Source organism: Pyrus communis, chromosome 5 (assembly GCF_963583255.1).
Source record: "Pyrus communis chromosome 5, drPyrComm1.1, whole genome shotgun sequence".
NCBI classification, from domain to species: domain Eukaryota; kingdom Viridiplantae; phylum Streptophyta; class Magnoliopsida; order Rosales; family Rosaceae; genus Pyrus; species Pyrus communis.
Window position 1 is genome coordinate 17,040,114 of NC_084807.1, and position 19,881 is coordinate 17,059,994.

The following is a 19,881-nucleotide window of genomic DNA, read 5'->3' on the forward strand; positions in this document are numbered from 1 at the left end:
TACTTATCAGCAACCTCTAGTTGGACATCCCTGGCCTTGAAAAAGAACTTTGTTGCGTTAAACTCTATGCTTATCCTCCGTCTTCCTTATGTTTTTTCCCTCACATTCTCGGTAACCAAACAGAAAGAAAAATGGATAATCGGCAGTCACTGTGCCGATCCCTACTTACATGGACAAACGGCTGTCACCGTGCTCATCAAATCGGTATGCCATAGATTTCTACAATCCTTCAGGAGATGCAATTTCTTCACCTGCTTTTACATCACCATTTTTGCAGGATCCGAACGTGTTTCAGAGAAGGAAAATTAAGCTGATAATCGAGATGAACACAAAAACGCGAACAAGCATAAGGTTTGTGGTGAAATCTAAGCATGTCGTTCCAAAGGGCGCAAAGAGTGTTGTAATATGATGAGATACAGGCATATGGTATGGGCCACTGTTCTAAAAATTCCCGCCTAGCGCCGCCCATTGCCCAGATTAATGTCTAAGCGTTTGAAAATTAAGAAAGGGCGCTAGACCTGTTGAGGCACCTCGCCTAAACACCTGCCTAGGTTGCGACTCACTTAAATAGAAAATAGATAACTATCATTTTGCATTTTATTATTTCCAATAAATTATAAGAGACTTATTGAACACTTAAATAAACACACATTATCCGTTTGCTCCCCATGTTTTCATTATGTTTCAATACTTTATAATCTATATGTCATTCTATTTTCTAGTTTATGATGAAATTATATATATTTTAAGTATAACTTATTTACACGAAATACAATATATTTACTTAAATCCGTCTAGTCCGTCTAAACGCTAGGCCCTAGGCCCCATCCTGTCGTCTAACTAGCGCCTAGCGTCTTTTAGAACCTTGGTATGGGTGGAGACGAGAGTGTAATGGTAAACCACCATGCAAAAAATGTTTTTCTTAAAAAAAAAAAAAAAAAAAAAAGCCTTATTTATGGAATGCGTGGCTTTTCATTTTAGGTAATTTGACCATAAAACCCAAGTTTATATGCAAAATATATAGTACAAATGAAATTGCATGCTTCCACTCGAGAATCTAGTGCCGCATGAGGTCAGGAGGAGCCATTGAAATCAGCAACTAGTGGTAGCTAGGGCACCACTCCGAGAGACTGAAGAAAATACTTTAACTCCTTATCTTTATATATCTTTTATGTATAAAGCTAAGGGCCCAATGAACGGTATTTTTTTTTTTTTTGGTGTCACAAGCTTCACTAAAAATAATTAAATAAAAATGCTTCTGAAACAAAAAAAAACTTTAAAAACAATTCAAAATAATGCATCAAATGTGGTAGGGGTATTTTTGTCATTTTAACAGTGTTTTTTTAATAATTAAATTTTTTTTACAGTTTTTTTTTAAATAATTAGTACCTCACAATAGGCTAGCAATAATGTGATTCAATCAGTTGTTCATTAAATATTATTTTCTTTTATTTTTAAACACGTTTAAAACATCTTAAGAGGCTTGTAATGCTAATTATAAAAAAGGTCTTTCGCACGCAGATAATAATGTGATTAAATTAGTTGTCAAATCATTGTTTTTTTTTTTTTTAACAAACGATATTATTTACACTAAGGGAGAAGGGGTGGGCTTAGCCTCACAATGGGCTTAGCCTCACAATGGGCTTAGCCTCACAATGGGCTAGCAATAATGTAATTCAATAAGTTGTTTATTAAATATTATTTTCTTTATTCTTAATATAAATTCAATAGAGACCGATTTTATTATGTGGATTCAGCTGCTTTAATTGGTTTATGAGGGGTTTCTTCTAGCATGATCTAAGATTATTCATTTACTTCAAATATTTGACTTTCCTTTTGTCAATTTATGCATATAAATACATTTAAAATGTGTAAGTTGTGCGTAGCATGCCCTGATTCAAAAAATGTCTTATGCACACACGTGAGCATGAAGGCTAGTTAATATATAAGTCCATTGAAAATTTGGACTTCAATTGCAAAGTATGATATGATTTTTAAGAAGTGTCAATAACAATATCTTTTTAAGATTATTTTTTATGTCCTTTGCCACATTATGTTGTAACTTTGAGGAAGTTTTGTATGCTTTTTATGGAACAAAAAATGATCAAAAAACGACACGTGGATTTTTGGGTTAAAAGGACAAAATTACTCTCAAGGCACACCAAGCCAAAAGTGCCCAAAATAGGTAATAAATTCAAAATTATTTTATCCATCCTCATCTTATATTCCCTACAAGGTATTTACTCCATAACCTTCAAAACATTCCATATAAATTGAGTTAATTGGCCAATTAATGGATTTATTACCTAATTAATCCATTAATTGCCAAATAACTCACCCATTACACCCCAAAAAACACCCAAAAGCCGGCCACTCTCTCTCCCAAAAAGGGTTGGCCATGCTCTATAAATTGGATCTCATTTTCTCTAAAAAGCTAGGTGACACACCCAAAAACTCTCCAAACACTTTTCTCTCTAAATTCTAACTTTGGCATCAGAGTTTCTTCGACCAAAGCCCCCCCCCCCCCCCATTCATCGTGGGCGCATGAGGCTCTTGGCCTTGACCAAAGGTGTTGATTGTTTTGTAGGTGCAATTTTGTCAAAGAAGGAGAAGGCGAAAATTTGCATCCACAAATTGGTGCTTTCATTGAGAGTTGAGATTCACACTCGTAGAAGACTATCACACAAAAAAGTTTTTTTTCTTTCTATTTTCTATATTTTCTAGTCCACTTGTATTTTTCGTACGTATTATTAGAATTTTTTATTTGCAAAGATTCTTTGATAAAACGTAAAAGAGAAATACAATGGCTAGAAATTTAGAAAATTCCACAAGTGAAAATTCCAATATTCAAGAAGTAGGACCGTGGCGATCCACGAGACTAAATGTGATCTTAGGGGAACGGCACCACCACCACAAGGCTCCACCATGGCAACCACCTCGGTGCCCACCACGTCAATCACCCACGGCGAGGTCCATGGCTCCACTACCACAGCCCGAGCCATGTCACTCTATGCCCAACGCGAGCCCAATGCGTTGCCAAGTCAAGCCTAAGCCTCACATTCACGAGCATCACCCGCTGAGCAGCCTGCTCTAGCAGCCCAGCCTACCCTCGCGCCCCAGCCTGCTCCCGTGGCACAGCCTGCCCTCGCGGCTCAGCTTGCTCCCATGGCCCAGCCTGCTCCCACTGCCCAGCCTGGTCTCGTGGCTTTCCAAGCAGCCCAAATCGGCCCAAGATTAGCTCAACCATCCCGGTTTTAAGTTTCAGGATCTACAATTAAACCGGGGGTATTTTTACCACATTTCTCCACAGATTTAACATTTCCCAACTCAAATCTCGCGCCCAGAGTCTACCACCCTTCCACTGCTTAAGGAGGTACATTCCTTCTAGACTTTTCCAATGCAAATGGTGAACAACACTTGTCTCGACAAGTCATCAAGTTGACAAGTGCCCTTGCACAACAAACAACCTTGGTGAATCAGCTCTTGCAACGCACTAAGATGCAACGTGCCCAGGACGAGGAATCCCGAAGTAGGACAAGGGCAGACGAACCTTTCCAGCAGCATCCCGGCAAGCAGCCCTTCAACCTGCCACGATCTGAGCGTTATGGTAATTTACGCTCCCACTTGGGTCCTTGGAATAGAGTATACTCTCATCGTAGCGTGCGGAGGAGCGTGCATTCTTGATCAAGCTCACGGACGAGCATACGTTCATGGTTGAGGCTTCACTCCGGTTATCAACATGGAAAAACTTCCAGGCTAAGTGTTCATTCACAACTAGGCTCGTAAGGAGCATTCTTCACCTCACATCGGAGTAGGCAGCATGGCAGACGGAGAGAAGCAGTCACTCAATCCAACTCAAGTTCAATCAGCAACCTGCGAACAGCTCGTTTGCTTGCCAGGAATGTGCCACATGCATTGCAGCAGCGACATAGACAAGTCAAGCATAAGGAAGGGTGGCCTAAGCCCACATGTCATGACTGGGGGCAGCCAAAAGTTCCACTGCCCCCAACAAAGGCAAATTTAAGTAAAAGTTGAAAGGCTCATAACTGAACGATTGTGCAATTTCCAACATGATGAGGCTGCTAACGATGCGCTTCAACGAGACATGACCAACATAAGCATGTCACCATCCACGAATGGGATCGAGTGGACAGATACACCTCACAGGTTCACTATGCATCACTTCACTCCGTACAAGGGAGACTAAGATCCAAATGGACATCTGAAGCATTGCAGTACCATGATCCTCTACAGGAACAACGATGCGCTTATGTGCAAAATGTTTGCCATAACTTTACAAGGTGAAGCGCAAGACTGGTTTCACACTCTACCGCCGCAGTCGATCCGGAGTTTCAATGAACTTTCCTTTGTTTTCACTAAGGAGTATTCGTCTAACCGCTCAATCAAGAGGACATTCGACCATCTCTTCAGCATCATAACAGACCCTTGGGAGACAATTCGCGATTATGTCAAAAGGTTCAAAGCGGAGAAGGTTAAGATTGTTGGCTACAATGTGGACATAGCAACGGCAACATTCAGAAATGGGCTTCCCACCAAACACCCTTTATTTAGAAAACTGATCATGGGAGAAGAATTGACCCTGGCAGCTTCGTATACTTTGGCAAAAAATCATGCACTATGGGATGAGGCCAAGCAGTCTAACGAAAACGAGTTGGAAAATATGCACATGGAATGTTCCCCAACTAGTGAAGACTCAACAGCCAAAACATTCACTAAGTTCACAGTTACAATCAACCAAATTCTCCGTAAGCTCAAAAACGAACCTTGGTTCGAACTGCCTCCACCCATGAAAGGCGATCTTACCAGGTTGGATCATACAAAGTATTACGCATTCCATCAAAGACCAGGCCACATTACCAACGGTTGCTTGAAATGGAAGCAGTATCTTAAGAAGCTGACAAATGAGGGCCGATGCAACGAATATCTTAACAGGTCAACAAAACAGCCTACACAAGCAAGGGAGGTTTCCATCACCCCCTTAACCCTGTTAGGTTTTTTCCAAATAAGTTTGAAGCCACAAGCAGCTCGACGAACAAGGTCTCACAAACCGAGAATTATCCAGTTTGTTATGCAGTTTCTACTTTCCAGCACAGTTGATTTATTTCTTTATTCTTAATAAAGATTCAAAAAGTTATTCATAAGCTTGGCTCGACTGCTGTCTACAACAACTGCTCAAAATCCTTTTTGGGTTTGCTCTCCAGTACAAGAGGATAAACTAATTGCTCTCTAGTGCGAGAGGGTAAACCAATTCCCCGACACCTATATGGGTCTGCTCTCCAATACGAGAGGATAAACTAATTGCTCTCCAGTGCAAGAGGGTAAACCAATTCCCCGACACCCATATGGGTTTGCTTTCCAGTGCGAGAGGGTAAACTAATTCCCCGACACCCATCTGGGTAAGCTCTCTAGTGCGAGAAAGCCACATGGCTCAAAAGATCAAATGCTTGAAGTAGGAAGCAAAATGGTCAGGGGGCAGCAGCCACTTTTTGCACTCAACAATTCGCTAATCCAACACTTCATCTTCAGCAGCTCTGATCTTGGCAGTTCCATTTTTGACTGCTCCATCTACGGTAGCTAAAAAATCAAACTCAAGCAATTTCCTCATTTCCGACGGGCAGCCCAAACCGTAACCCATGCCATGCCATTTCCTCAGCCCATGCAGAGCCAATCCTTAGCTTCAATCAAGTCGAGCAGCATAAGCAATGGCCCTTGCCACACCACCTCCTTGGCTCATGCCAAGCCGACTCTTGGCCCCTACCACCCGACGTGCCGCACCACCCCGATGGCTGCACCGTGACAACACTATCCAAGAAGAAGACAAGGAAAAATAAATTTATTATATCGATGCGGCGCGGAGACGAAGCAAGAAATAAATCTTTTGCACGGGCAAGATGTAAAAGATTGCTAAAGGAGGGGGAACAAATATCCTCTAAGGTTTCTCTCTCTTGTAGGGTAGAATAAATCACTCTCCAAAGTTGATTTAACAACCCACTTAAGGTGGACTTAAATAAACTTTGAGAGGAATTTATTTCCCTTTCCTAGAAGGATCTAATTTCATATTAAAGAGGGAATCTACATCAAAATAGGAAGCAGTCCTAAGTTTCCTAGAGCAAGATCTCTACACCTACTACCCTTTCCTATGACCAGCCCAACAGGTGTGGGGGCATTTGTGGAGACAAAAATAATCAAGAGGCGACACATGGATTTTTGGTTTAAAAGGACAGAATTACCCTCGAGGCACACCAAGTTTCCTACGCGCGAGTAACGGGCAAGCATCCCTTAACCAAGCCAAAAGTGCCCAAAATAGGTAACAAATTCAAAATTATTTCATCCATCCTCATCTTTTATTCCCTACAAGGTATTTACTCCATAACCTTCAAAACATTCCATATAAATTGAGTTAATTGGCCAATTAATGGATTTATTACCTAATTAATCCATTAATTGCCAAATAACTCACCTATTACACCTCAAAAAACACCCAAAGGCCGGCCACTCTCTCTAAAAAGCTAGGTGACACATTCTTGCAAAACTCTCAAAAACTCTCCAAACACTTTTCTCTCTAATTTCTAACTTTGGTATCGGAGGTTCTTCGGCCAAAGCCCCCCCCCCCCCAAATTTGTCGTGGGCGCGTGAGACTCTTGGCCTTGACCAAAGGTGTTGATTGTTTTGTAGATGCAATTTTGTCAAAGAAGGAGAAAGCGAAAATTTGCATCCACACTTTTAGTATTATTATTGGACTTAAAAACATAATCATATTATTGAAGAGAATAGATGGTAATATACCTTTTGTTTTTAATATTATCAATCGACTTGGAATCTATCGGTCTGACAATAATTTAGTTTGATTTGTTGGTTGTAGCCCAAATTAGATTTGATTTGTTGGGTCATGGCCCAGTCTAAAATTGCTAATGGATTGGGCTTCTTTCAAACCTTTAAACCTTATCATTTCTATCATTTTTTCATATATGAATTCTCTCATTCTCATAACTTTTATTTCCTTTTTCACATTGGTTAGCGAAACACCTTATTAATCTACAACAAAACTAGATAAAAGCATTGCTAGATACAACACAGACTAACTTGAATATCACGGCGATCGAGTATTTGAATAACTTGAATATCCTAGATAGTATTTGAACTCACAGCTAGATAAACTAGTGATTCTTTCAACTACTAGACTTTCGTCATCTACAACACAGAACTCTACCGTTGGTCGTGTGATGTTTTCTATAAATACACTATACAACCGGGTGAAATTTCCTTCATAAGGTTAGCAAGATGAATCTAACATGTCATGGGTTCGGTGAAATTTGAAGGGGTGGAGCTGCCATGGCTTCAGGAGAAAGGAGAGGAAGGTAACTGGTGGAGGTATGGTAATTGTGTTCTTGGTAATAGAGAAGATGGATGTTTGAATACTAGTAAAACAGTAGAAATTATGCGTTTGGTTAGAAAGATAGTAGGAGTTTGGAGGAGGATTGCATTTGACAAGTGTTCTATGTTTAGTGGTTCAAATAGGATGACGAGCAACTTGAGTTCTCACTAATGAATACTCAAGTATTAGCCATATTTTTATCTATATAAAAAGGTGAGTGATAAATGCGAGCTATAGTAAATATACGAATTAACTAATTAACAGCTGCTAATATGTACAAATGATATAGTGAATTTTCGATCCCAATTCTTTTATAATGTCAGCAATCCTCAAACTTATACATGTGTTTCATTTGGTCCGTTAATTAGATTTTAAGTTCTATAGTCCTATTTCCCCAAGACGCACATCACCTTAGTCCTCATCATTCTCACATCAATTCGATTATGACTTTTAAAGATAAAAACAAGTGTTAAATAGTCTAAAATATCTTGCAAGTAGGACACATAACACATTTGAAGAACCGTAGAACAACAAAGCTAAATTGAATGGCCAAAATTAAACATGAATAAATATAATAAGTTCAGGGCTTTTTAGCCAAAACGATCCTGGAGATTTATATAACTTCTCATTTTGATTTTTGAAATTTAAAATCAATAGAAATGGTCCTTAAGTTTTTCCATCATCAATCATTTTGGTCATTCTTTAAAAAAATTTCATTAAATAAAGATAAAATGACAAAAATATCTTCAATTTTTGTCAAATCATTCTGGTCCACTTTTATTAAATTTAAAGATATTTTTGTCATTTCGTCATTATTTAACATAATTTTTTTAAAAATGATTAAAATAATTGATGAATGACAAATTCAATGATCACTTTTATTAATTTTAAATATCAAAATGGTGAATTATATAAATATTTTTTTGGCTAAAAAGGTTGGGTAAGACACTTTCAAATTGTAGGGTTTGCAGAATTACATATATCATGGGTTTGTTCAAAAAAGGGAGATCAAATATCATGGGTTTGGCCATTTGGATGCCATCGCTCCTACCCCTTACAGTTTTACACTTTTACCCCTCTCTGCCCACTTCTGGACGGTCATAATACCTACCAATCGAATAGGTTTTTTTCACCATACTAGAAACTACAGTTAAATAAAAACCCAATCCTGGTATCCGATTCCGCGCCACCTCATCAGTTTTATAATTTGATTACATCTGGGCCCTTCGTTCTGTTGACTCGATCTCAAACGCCTATCGCACACGTACGCTCATCCAACACTTATCATGAGGCCGTAGGCCAATCGTGCTCGCCACTTGCTCTACCCGACTGCGGCTCGCCAATATTTCACCGCGGGAGACCGGCGCGCCACCTCCCCCACAGTCCTGCTACGAGCAAAGACGTTAGGTGTTTTCCTTTTACCGATAAAAAAAATTGTTTTTTAAATAGGAGTTTTAACGAAAAGTCTACAGTACTGTTCATTTTAACGAAAAATCATATTTTTACATTAAAAAGTCAATCCTGGTACCCCACAGTCTTGCTACGAGCAAAGACGTTAGGTGTTTTCCTTTTACCGATAAAAAAAAAGTTTTTTAAATGGGAGTTTTAACGAAAAGTCTGCAGTACTGTTCATTTTAACGAAAAACCATATTTTTACACTAAAAAGTCAAACCTGGTATTATTCATTTTACCATTTATTTTGTCCTTATGATTAAAACTCAAAGTTTTCAAATTATTTTCATTAGTTTTCATTTTTTAAATAGTACCATATTACCAAAATACCCTTATCAAATATCAATTTCAAATATTCCATAAGGATACTTTAGTCCATTACAGAGTTAAGCACATCTTCTGCCCAGTATAGATAAGTTTGTTAAAAAAAAAATAGTACCATATTACTAAAATACGCTTATCAAATATCAATTCATTTTTTTTTTTAACAAATTGAATATAAATTCTAGATAACCATCAATAATGCTAATGCAATCGATAAAAAACAATGGTAATGGAACATTTTGCAAGGGAAAACGATAACCTTGATTTTTAATGGAGCTGATCTTCAGATATTTGTTTTTAACTTTGACGCACCTTAATTTATTTTTCATCATTCTATCAAATAAATCAATTATAACAAAAAAATATTGTTAATAGGAGGAGAAAAAGTAACGGGTACTAATTGAATGACCAAACAACCCTTGACTTTCTAATCACTGCTGACCCACTTTAATTTACTGTGAGGGCGTCTGCAGAGGAGACAGTTTTTTCATTATCTTCATCTCTTTTTTTAAATTTTCTGTTAGGACAAACTGTCGTGACGTGTAATAGCGGCTGTCTTTCCTTTCAGGCGCAGTACCAACCCACCTCTCGCCCCGTAAATAGCATCGCAGTATAGGGGTAAAATGGTCAAACTCGACAATAAATCGAATTTATATAAAATACGAGGGGCCGAGAAGGCAACAGAAAAGTTAATAACAAAACCCTGATTATATCGAGTACTGTGAGATCTGCGCAAACAAAGAAAACCCCTCTCACCCCCGATAGCCTCCACAGTTCGAGAAAACCCTCGAGAAAGTGAGAGAAAAAAATTTCCCGGCAGCCAAACACTCACTTCTGAGTTTCTCTTCATCTATCTTTCCCTCCCAGATACGATCTTTGTTTAATTTATCTGAGCTTTTTTATTTTTTCTGTCGAGGAAGAAATGCGGATCAGGAAGAACGCCAAGGTCTCTCCCCTTCTGTTCACCTCGCACGCTCCAGAAGCCGAGGAGCTTCTACCGCATGTGTGCCAGATCAACCGGAACCCCTGGGATGTTATTCCTTTGGGACCGGAGTCGGACCAGGTCAGTGAAATCTGTGTGTATTCGAGCTCGATAATTTTATCCATTTTCATTTTTCAAAATTTCTGGGGCAGATCTGCGTGGACCCTCTTGAGCCCATGAGCTCATGGGAATTAATTTCTGTTTCTCTACCTGCATTTCTGGAGCTAGGGTTCTCATTATTGTGTGGGTTTTCTGGGTTTTTCCCCTAACATTAGGGTTCGTAATAAACCCTAAAATTTCCTGTTTTCTTCCTGTATTTAGCTTCTATTACTCGATTAGGGAAATGGGTTTCCTTCCTTTTATGATATTTCGAGGGGAAATGCGGTTTTTTGGTGGGTTTAATTTGGTTGTTTCGGGTTGCTGTTTGTGTGTAGTGGGAGGTCGAAGAGAGCTTGTACGGTGGGAGCTTCGGTGATTCAATCGGAGCCGTCGAGAGGTAAGCTACGCTTTGCTCTCCTTCTCATCGATTCGATTCGTTTTTCTCCGATTTCGTTCGATATTATTATTATTTCAAGCATTAGGGTTTTTCTGTTTCCTTTCGTTTTTTTCTTTTTCTTTTTCTTTTTTCTTTTTGTTATCGCTCTCCCCCTCTTTATATCATTATTTTTAAATTCTCGCGGCCCTCCTTGAAATGTTGCTGTGTTACGATGTTACGAAACGCAGCGTCGCGTCGTTGAGGGATGGCGCGGACGAGAAACCCTTGGAAATGAATGAAGGGCCCGCGGCGGAGAGTATCAACATTGAGAACAATTGGAAGGTGGGCGACGAGAGGACGGGGAGCATGTGCTGCCAACGGAATGACGGCCGTGGGTGGCATTGTAAGAAAAAAGCCAAGCAAGGGGAGTCCTTCTGCAACCATCACCTGTCCCTACTTCGATCGGACTGCATTGTCAAGGCCAACGGCAATGGATACTGTAGGGATAATGGAAATAATCACAACATATCTTCGAAGAAGGCTGCCGCCGCGGTGAGCGGGGTGGTACAGCTGGAAAATGGAGGCGGCGGCCGCCGGAAGAAGGTGAAGAAGGAATCCGCCCCTAACCCCTACGAGTTCTATTACTATTCGGGATTTGGCCCTTGGCGGAGTCGGAAGAGAGGCGGCGACAAAGAAAAGGAAGAGACCAAGGCCGAGGGTGAAATTGCTACTACGACTAGCTTTCCTCCTCCTCCTCATGAGAGCGCTCATCGGTCACCCTCGTCTCCAATTGCAAATGGGGAATTCGATTATGATGACGAGGATGACGACGATGAGCTCAATGGCAGCGGCGTTAGCAGCAGGAAGCGGATGAGGAAGCCGGTGAAGGAGAGATCGCTCAAGTCCCTGATGTGAGGCAGCTCAAGGAATTTTTTGGAGGAGAAGGGTGCTAGGGTTAAGAAGCTTTAGGAAGTAATTTCGTTTCACTGATTGTTGTGTTTTCTCGCGGGTGAGGATAGTATGCCTCTGCGGAACATGACAGAAGTGAGAGGGGGTTGTGTTAGAGTGTTTGTCCGGTGTACCGAACAGACAGTGTGAGTCCATGTTAAAAAATGCAAGGGTGGTTTCGTAATTTAACAGTAGTGTTATTATTCGTTTCTCTAATGTGTGCCTTAGAGTAGAGTTATAGGTCCGGCGTGAAGTGACGTGGCTGAATGGGAGATACTCGATCGAAAAATTAAAAAAATCAGAGATCCATGCAACAGAGACTTTATTGGGGCCCACAACTTGTGTGCGACACGTGGAAGGGTAATGGAGAGCGGGGCCCATTCAGTTGAAGAGTGCCATGAATTCACGTAAATTATTTTTTTTAATCTAAGAAAAATCCCAGCTCAACAAATTTCAGGTTAATAGTGGGTCTCTTTCGCTAATGGATATTTAGCGTCGAAGTAAACTAATCCCTAATTTAATAGACGGACGTAACATTGTAGTTATTTTGTGCAGCTGCGCATGCATTACTATAATTGGGATGGCAAATGGTACTACAACATTTACCAAAATAAGAAAACGTGGTCCAACCTAGCTAGTGGAATACAAACGTGAAATTATTTAACAAGCCTAGAATTCAAAGAGTTTTTCAACTTCATATATATAATGGAATGATGATTCTTTTCGAATTCTCTTTGTAAGAATTTCGGGAATTCTCAAATTGTGTCTATTTATCGTACATTGTGTGATCAATTTTTGTCAGGTACTGTTCATGTTTAATTTTAAATAAAAGTATTAAAAATAATTTTTGGTCGTATGATGTACGATGAACGGACACGATTTGATGATCTCCAAGATCTTCACAAAGAGGATCCAGCATTCTATATAATGTGGTGATGGTAATCTGCGGAGTTTCGTAGTACCATTTTGTTGATGGAGTGTTACCTCTTGTTGTAATTAAGTCTTTTGTCAAGGGAAGTTCTTTGAACTCGGAATATATAGTCGCCCCATACAAAAAAAAAAAAAATAATAATTAATTATATTTTGAATTATGATTTTGGATAATTATATGAATAATGTAGAATGGTGCAGTCATATTTGCCGTCTAATAACTTACACAATTGTCTGGTAAATGTCACCAATTTTGCAACTAAATTTCTAAGAACTAGTAAGAAGTTTTGACAAACATGCTTCTTTCTCTATAAGAATTTATCATTTTTCTTTAACGAGGAAATGTCGTAAAATTAATTATAACCAAGATGCATGTTTCAAGCTTTATAAAATGCACTCTTTAAAAATGTAAAAAAAGAATGTTGCATTTAAATTATTATTTTAGGACAGTTTGGTGTTTGATGTTGTCAATATGTCAGTTATAATTGTTGATTATGTGCGTGTAATCATGTTTACCTGTGCGATCATATTCACTGTATAACAATATCATACCTGATTATCTGGCAACAAGTCATCATCAATTGGATTCGCCAAAATCCTATCCTTCTAATGTCTTTATTTTTATGTTATTTTTTGTGAAGATCTCAAAATTGAGCAGCTAGAATACACCCACAAATATGTTGATCTCATTTCCCCTTTGTCTTTTTATTATATTCCAATCGTATCCTCATAAATTCAGGAAACAAAAAAAACGTGCCTAAGGATGCAACCATGTCATTATTTTTGTTTACCTTAATGTTTTTTTATTTATTTTTATAAAAATATTTCTAAAATTGATTTACAGCATTTCAAGGGCTCAATTCTCCATGGGTAGGCCAACAGTCTCCCTTAGCAACCGGTCATTCGTTGATATGACGCTAATCGGTCCACAGTTGCCTTTAAAAAGCCAACAGATTAGCATCTTTCTAATCTACCAAATCAAAAAATCTGTGTCGTCGAAGTTTAATTCAACGGTTGAAGTTATTATAATTTTTGAACTGAACTCTTGTTTGTAACTGTTGGATAAAAAATAACGGCACAAATTTTCTGATTTGATGAATTAGGAAGAAAGAATCTGGTGAGGATTCCTTTTCAACAGATTGGGGGGCTTGTCCCCCTCACAACCTCTTGTCCCCCCCCCCCCCCCCCCCCCACCCCCAGTTTAGTTTAGCAGTCCCCGTTTCGAGCATCCGTATCACCGAGTGGTTGCCTCAAACTCTTCTAGGAACTATATTAACTATTCCTTCCTTCTCATGTGCTATCCTCTATAGACAGGCTACTGAAAATTCTTTATATGCAGAGTTTTGTTAAGAATGGGTGTACCTGGTTGAGCGGACCTGTAGTCTGTAGACTCCTGCTCATGAGAGCAATCGGATCGTTCAATATGTTCTGGGGTCTAATGCTGGCGACTCTCCTGGCGGTCCTACGAGACGCTTGGTCGTGACCTTGGTTTTCACCTTCAAAGCTGATGCTCTTACATGGTATTAGAAAAAACTCCAAATGACAAAACATGCTATAGAATTGTTAAATTTTCATCATAGTTTTTTAATTTCCGCTTATTTTAGTGTTATCTACCATAAAAGAAAATAATAAAAAAATTAAAAAATTAACCATGATAATTTTGCATAACAAATTTATATTTAGAGAGAGATGGTAATGCTAGCCCAATTGATGTCTCCAGTTTTCCTTGACTAGTGTGAGTGTGTTTCTTTTTTCGACTCATTTCTTATCCTATCTCATTAGTTCGCTTTCTTGTTCGATTTTGTCAGCTTCCTTGTTGGAGAATGACTAATACGAAACAAGTTCATTGTCATCACAACGTCCTGTTCTAATAAAAAGTGACATTTGTAAAATTTTCAACACATAACATTGTACTACTAATTAAGACGTCACGTGATTGTATACCCGTTCCATATAAGTTGTTTTCCTCTTATTGGTCCTGGTGTATAGTGTATACATAAATTTCTCAAGTAAATATTGTATGCTTGTATCTAAGTGGCATTCCTTGCAATGTTTGCAAAGGTTGTGATTTCCTAAGCTGCTAGAGGTAGCTCATGTAATGAGGGCCGGTATGTAGGAATATGCTAGGTCAAAAGTTCAATTATCTTCCATTATAATCAAAATAAATATGTGGTATTTCCACATAAACATTTGCTAAAAAAATGTCGGTCAAATATTTTGGATCTTCATGCAATAACTATTTGCTTTTAAAAAGTTTGATCCAATAAATTTGGACACGGACATCCCTGTCTGCTAGCAGACAATACATACACAGAGAAACCTCAAACCACACGTTTATATATTGTCCATCATCAATGAGAATAGAGTGCAGATACTGAGATACACAACCATAAACGAAGTAGAGAACTCGGAGAAGTAGTTGCTGGATCACTAATTTCACTTCAAGACACTGCAGCAGATCAAAAGCACAAACATTAAAACCAAAGAACGCTGGCTTAAACATTTGAAGATTACATTATTAATGATAAATTGTGCCTTGTATAAATTAGAAAAATCAATTAAATTCTGCTAAAAGGGTTGCACAAGAAGACGACACCAGTGGAACAAAATATTTGTCAGACCATTACTGTTAATGCAGGTAGCAAAGAGATCAAACTTACTTGTACAAATAGGCGGCGATTCCTAAAACCAGAATCAGGAGGGTGATATCGATGCAAAAGTTCCGGCTAGACCTCAGCTATAGCAGAACGTTGATAAGGGTGTGAGGAGGCGATATCAATGTAACAGTTTCGGTTCATACGTCTAATTTAAAAAAAACGCACCCAATGCATTTACCTTGACTATGGTATCCTTGAGTCTCACATTAGTGTTTTTAAGGTCAGCATTTGCCCTGTCAACCTGGAGTGGCGTCGAAATAGAGCTCAATTATCGCATTTAAACCACTTGCCACTTGATGCAATCAACATCAAAACGTAACAGGAAAATAAAGACTTCACGACTTCCAAATCATGAAGTTCAGAGTTTTCTAATAGATGAACGAAAGAAAATGACTTTGAAGGCAGAGGGGTTACCTTATCATCTATTTCATCCATCAAGGGCACTTGTCTATCTATTTCCTGTACATAAAACATATACAATTATAACAGTCACCGTGCAAAAAATATGTGAATTGTTAATGGTATGAACAAACCTCATTCATGTCGCTGGCCATATTTTTCAATGTGTCCAATCCTTCTGCTATAACATCTAGACCTTGATCCTGAGTCAAAGTCAAATTAATATTCGATGTAAGATTTCAGGCTTTCAGCACTTACTATGTCAAGCAATCTTCAAGCCGTATTGCAAAGAGAATTATTTAACTAAATGGTGCAACAAAAGAATTTACAAGAGGCAGATTCCAGTCTCGCAAGTAAAGCATTTTAAGCATGTATCTAATGTGAATCAAAATGAGAACTTCAATTTCACAAACAAGATCAGTAATTCTAATCACAGAGTAATTAGAAATCTCTACCACATCTCTCGTTACAGAGAAAGTACAATAAATTAGAAGCACTACTTTGGATAGAACATGCTATACGAATACGTGCCTGTTTCATTCTTCGCATTTCATACTCCTGCCTAAAGCGATCCGACTCCTCAGTTTGTTGAAAGTACTCATTATCATATCTCCTATCTGACATAATTTAAGGCATTAAGAAAAGTTAAAAGTGATTTTAGTTCTCTTAACCATGGAAACTTTGGTCACAACCTTATGCTGGTTGCATGATTACCTGAATTCGAGTCAATTTTGATTCCAGCGTACGGAGCTGAATCTGTCCAACCACCAGTTTGTTTAGCTGCAGTTGTTGATCCATCTGGTATTCCTTCTATCCTCTCTTTTAGTACAAATACTAACTCGCTTCGAGCCTCAAGGTCTTCTTTCGAAAGCCCTTTGACCTATGCATGGTTAATGATTGTATTTCATAATAATTAGTTATACACAAAGACAGCACAGAATAGTATCAGAAAATAAAATATATATAGGGAATTGTTATTAGTACATCACAAATGTCATTATGCACCCCTCCCTTCTATATAACATAAGGAAGAAATTGCGCTACGAGGAGTGTTGGTGTGCCAATAATATCTTTCAATAGACAATATTATCATCAAACACAAAATGCAACCGCCATATTACAAGTATAATATTTTAGTACTGATTCGGTATAGTATCCTAAATTTCTAACCAAATAATCAATTTACTCTTGTGGATTGATTGATGCATAGAAATCATTATTCACTAAATCCAAATCAAAGTAAGTATATTCGATTGAAAACTTGAAGCAAGTTGTGACATTTCTTGGAAACCAAGAAAAATGTTGAATATGGCATAACTTAATTATATGAACATTCAAGGATTAAACCTTTTTAGGAGCAAGTCTTCGCAATTTGGGGAGCTCTTCAAGCAAACGAGCCTTGGTTCGTCGAATCTCAGCATTCATAGCAACAGCAGTAGCCCTGTTCCTCTCCATTGATACCATCTCCGATTTCTACAAATACCAACAATTAAAACAGACAATTCATAATTCATCAGGACATAAGCACAGTTCGGTAAACACCGATAAAAATGAGAGAATAGAAAAAGATTAAAGCTTTAATTTTTTATTTCTCTATTTCACCAAACTTTGGTTCGCAGAATAATCTCATACTATTACCATAATTTCTTTTGGCTTTATGTTTATTTGGCTTCATATTCTATCCTTTCCCTTCCTTTTGACATCACTTTGGTTTCTCAGAAATCATATGGACTAAAAGGCTAACAAAAACTAAAACACAACAAAATCGTTTTTGTTTTGAAGAAAATAGGAAAATGATTCCACGCAATTTTTTTTCTACGCATATATCTTTATTTTTGACCTTAACAGATCGAATAAAACAAAGGAGAAGCAACAGAGAAAAATAATCAGGAATACACGTTAATGAGAAAGGATGTGCATAAATTATCTCATAAATATTATTGTCACAAAGACCTACCTAGCACCCTTCACATGAAACATGGAATTGAGAATTCTATATAGGTTTTTTCTGATTTTTTCCCTTCCTCTACTTCAACTAATTAATTTCTCATCAACCAACCAACCAGACACAAGCTTAGTTTGTTAAGGAAAGAAAAATAATAATAGAGAGAGAGAGACCTGGAGAGCAGCATCGAGGTCGGCCTCAACGGCCCCGTATAGGCGAGCAAAACCATCGTCCCCAGAAATATTATTAAGCTCCTTTTGCTTATCTATGTCGTACTTGTCGTATTTCTTGCATATTGCATCAACCCTCGTTATCAAATCGATCACACTCATCTCTCTCTCTCTCCCTCTCTCTCTCTCTCTGAGTTGTCAACTGATCAGAGACTCTTGTTGCAGTGGTGGGTTTTCTGGTTCAGTCGGAGGACGGAAAAAATGAAGGCCAACTAATTACGTTGACTGTTTTGATTCTTTAAGTAATGAAATGAAAAAGAAACGTAAGAAAAGACAGATAAGGAAAGACAGAGAATGGGCAATTAAGTTTTGTGTTAACAGTATTTTAATTCCTTAATTATTGTAGGGCGGAGATTATAATGTAATAATCGTAGGCCCACAAGGCAGGATGTTGTGCTAGTTTATTTTCTCTTGATGTTTGTTTGGAATTTCCTATGTCAGATTCTGACAGGTGTACTTGTATGTTGTATTTTGTACAGCACTCGGACACTGATTGCATTCTGGCGTTTGATGGGGCCTAAAAATATCATATGCAAACCCAATTAAGTTTCAAACATTAAAACCACAGAAGGCTGGCTTAAACATTTGAAGATTACATTATTCATGATCCATTGAGCCTTATATAAATTTGAAAAATCAATTAAATTCTACTAAAAGGGTAGCACAAGAAGACGGCATCAGTGGAACAAAATATTTGTCAGACGTTAATGCAGGTAGCAAAGAGATCAAACTTACCTGTACAAAAAGGCGGCGATTCCTAAAATCAGAATCAGGAGGGGGATAGCGATCCAAAAGTTCCGGCTAGACCTCGGCTATAGCAGAACGTTGATAAGGGTGTGAGGAGGTGATATCAATGTAACAGTTTCGGTTCATATGTTTCGACAATCCAAACCAGGTCCTGTATGGCATTACTGTTTGTATCTCCCTTGCCGAAAAATGCACACAACGCATTTACCTTGACTATGGTATCCTTGAGTCTCACATTAGTGTTTTTAAGGTCAGCATTTGCCCTGTCAACCTGGAGTGGTGTCGAAATAGAGCTCAATTATCGCATTTAAACCACTTGCCACTTGATGCAAGCAACATCAAAACATAACAGGAAAATAAAGATTTCACGATTTCCAAATAATGAAGTTTAGAGCTTTCTAATAGATGAACGAAAGAAAATGACTTAGGCAGAGGGGTTACCTTATCATCTATTTCATCCATCAAGGGGCCAGGGCACTTGTCTATCGATTTCCTGTACATGAAACATATACGATTATAACACTAAAACATCTCAAGAACATCCCCAAAATGATGATAATGACGTAATTTGAGAGTCTGGGGTCCCTACCTTGTCGGGAAATCCGTGGGTCGCCAGAGTTCGTGATGGGTGTGGAGGTCTCGGGTTCCCCGAGAAGGAGAGCTAGTTACGGGAAAAGAGAGTGGGGAGCTGAGGTGGTTCGCCGGAGTGGAGGTGGTGGTGGCTCGGTGCTCTGGTCTCGGTGCCGGTGATGGTAGAGGGAGGACGAGAGGGGTGAGAGCTGGTCTGGGCTCGAGATCGTGACGTCCAGGTGGTGGTGACGGTGGTTCGTCGGCGTCGCAACGGCGAGGTGGTGGTGGTGTTCCTGGGGAGTGAAGGTGAGTGAGAGAGATGAATGAAGAGGGAGGATGACAGAAGTGAGACAGAGAGAAAGGAAGAGACAGAGAAGGAGAATCGGGAGAGCTAGAGAGGGAAGAGAGAGAGGGTGACGTGTGAGAGTCAGAGAGAGACTCGAATGAGGAAGTGAAAGAGTGCATGCGAAAGAGAGGTAGAAAGTATAGGGAAGAGTGGAACCTTCATCCTTAGTTTAAACAGTTTGATAAGGGGGCGTGGAACTGTAGTGAGGGGCTTTCCCCTCTGGATCACTTCAGGGGTTGTTTATGTACCTTTGATTTTCTTGTTAAACATTAGAATCGCACGGTGTTTGGCCCATTCAGGAAGAAAAAAGATAAAAAATTTTAAAGCAGCTGGGTGGTATCCAGAAGGAACTTATGTCCTCAAACTATAATGATAACTCTTCAGATAATTTTAGTGAGAAAGTTCACCTAGAGGCTCAAATTAATAAAAGACTTTCTCGAGTACTTAAGGAGGAGGAAGTGATGTGAGCGCAAAAAGCAA

General features: G+C 38.7%; 3 protein-coding genes across 3 annotated transcripts; 2 read left to right on the forward strand and 1 right to left on the reverse strand.

Moving 5' to 3' along the window:
- Positions 1 to 4,240: 4,240 nt before the first annotated feature.
- Positions 4,241 to 5,235, forward strand: LOC137734319 (uncharacterized). Its single transcript, XM_068473608.1, has 2 exons — positions 4,241 to 4,984; positions 5,143 to 5,235. The coding sequence occupies exons 1-2, from the start codon at positions 4,241 to 4,243 to the stop codon at positions 5,233 to 5,235; spliced, it is 837 nt and encodes a 278-aa protein (XP_068329709.1).
- Positions 5,236 to 9,882: 4,647 nt separating this feature from the next.
- On the forward strand, positions 9,883 to 11,747 carry LOC137733207 (uncharacterized). The gene is made up of 3 exons (XM_068472363.1): positions 9,883 to 10,235; positions 10,589 to 10,650; positions 10,878 to 11,747. Exons 1-3 carry the CDS (start codon positions 10,095 to 10,097, stop codon positions 11,542 to 11,544), a joined length of 870 nt encoding a protein of 289 aa, XP_068328464.1. The 5' UTR covers positions 9,883 to 10,094; the 3' UTR covers positions 11,545 to 11,747.
- A 2,913-nt stretch (positions 11,748 to 14,660) lies between these two features.
- On the reverse strand, positions 14,661 to 17,910 carry LOC137735584 (syntaxin-71-like). The gene is made up of 9 exons (XM_068475016.1): positions 17,682 to 17,910; positions 16,911 to 17,036; positions 16,278 to 16,443; positions 16,095 to 16,180; positions 15,698 to 15,766; positions 15,579 to 15,623; positions 15,343 to 15,405; positions 15,168 to 15,244; positions 14,661 to 14,956 (listed from the first exon to the last, which is right to left on the reverse strand). The coding sequence occupies exons 1-9, from the start codon at positions 17,838 to 17,840 to the stop codon at positions 14,944 to 14,946; spliced, it is 804 nt and encodes a 267-aa protein (XP_068331117.1). The 5' UTR covers positions 17,841 to 17,910; the 3' UTR covers positions 14,661 to 14,943.
- Between the last annotated feature and the right edge of the window lie 1,971 nt (positions 17,911 to 19,881).

What these genes read in the sequence shown, in the direction of transcription:
- LOC137735584 (XM_068475016.1), bottom strand. Translation starts at nt 17,840, where the DNA reads ATGAGTGTGATCGATTTGATAACGAGGGTTGATGCAATATGCAAGAAA. An exon ending in ACCTCGATGCTGCTCTCCAG is followed by an intron (nt 17,037 to 17,681) that starts GTCTCTCTCTCT and finishes TGGTATTTGTAG; the next exon opens with AAATCGGAGATGGTATCAAT. An exon ending in TGGATGAAATAGATGATAAG is followed by an intron (nt 15,406 to 15,578) that starts GTAACCCCTCTG and finishes ACGCCACTCCAG; the next exon opens with GTTGACAGGGCAAATGCTGA.
- LOC137733207 (XM_068472363.1), top strand. Translation starts at nt 10,095, where the DNA reads ATGCGGATCAGGAAGAACGCCAAGGTCTCTCCCCTTCTGTTCACCTCG. An exon ending in TGGGACCGGAGTCGGACCAG is followed by an intron (nt 10,236 to 10,588) that starts GTCAGTGAAATC and finishes GTTTGTGTGTAG; the next exon opens with TGGGAGGTCGAAGAGAGCTT. An exon ending in TCAATCGGAGCCGTCGAGAG is followed by an intron (nt 10,651 to 10,877) that starts GTAAGCTACGCT and finishes TACGAAACGCAG; the next exon opens with CGTCGCGTCGTTGAGGGATG.
- LOC137734319 (XM_068473608.1), top strand. Translation starts at nt 4,241, where the DNA reads ATGATCCTCTACAGGAACAACGATGCGCTTATGTGCAAAATGTTTGCC. An exon ending in AGCCTACACAAGCAAGGGAG is followed by an intron (nt 4,985 to 5,142) that starts GTTTCCATCACC and finishes TTCTTAATAAAG; the next exon opens with ATTCAAAAAGTTATTCATAA.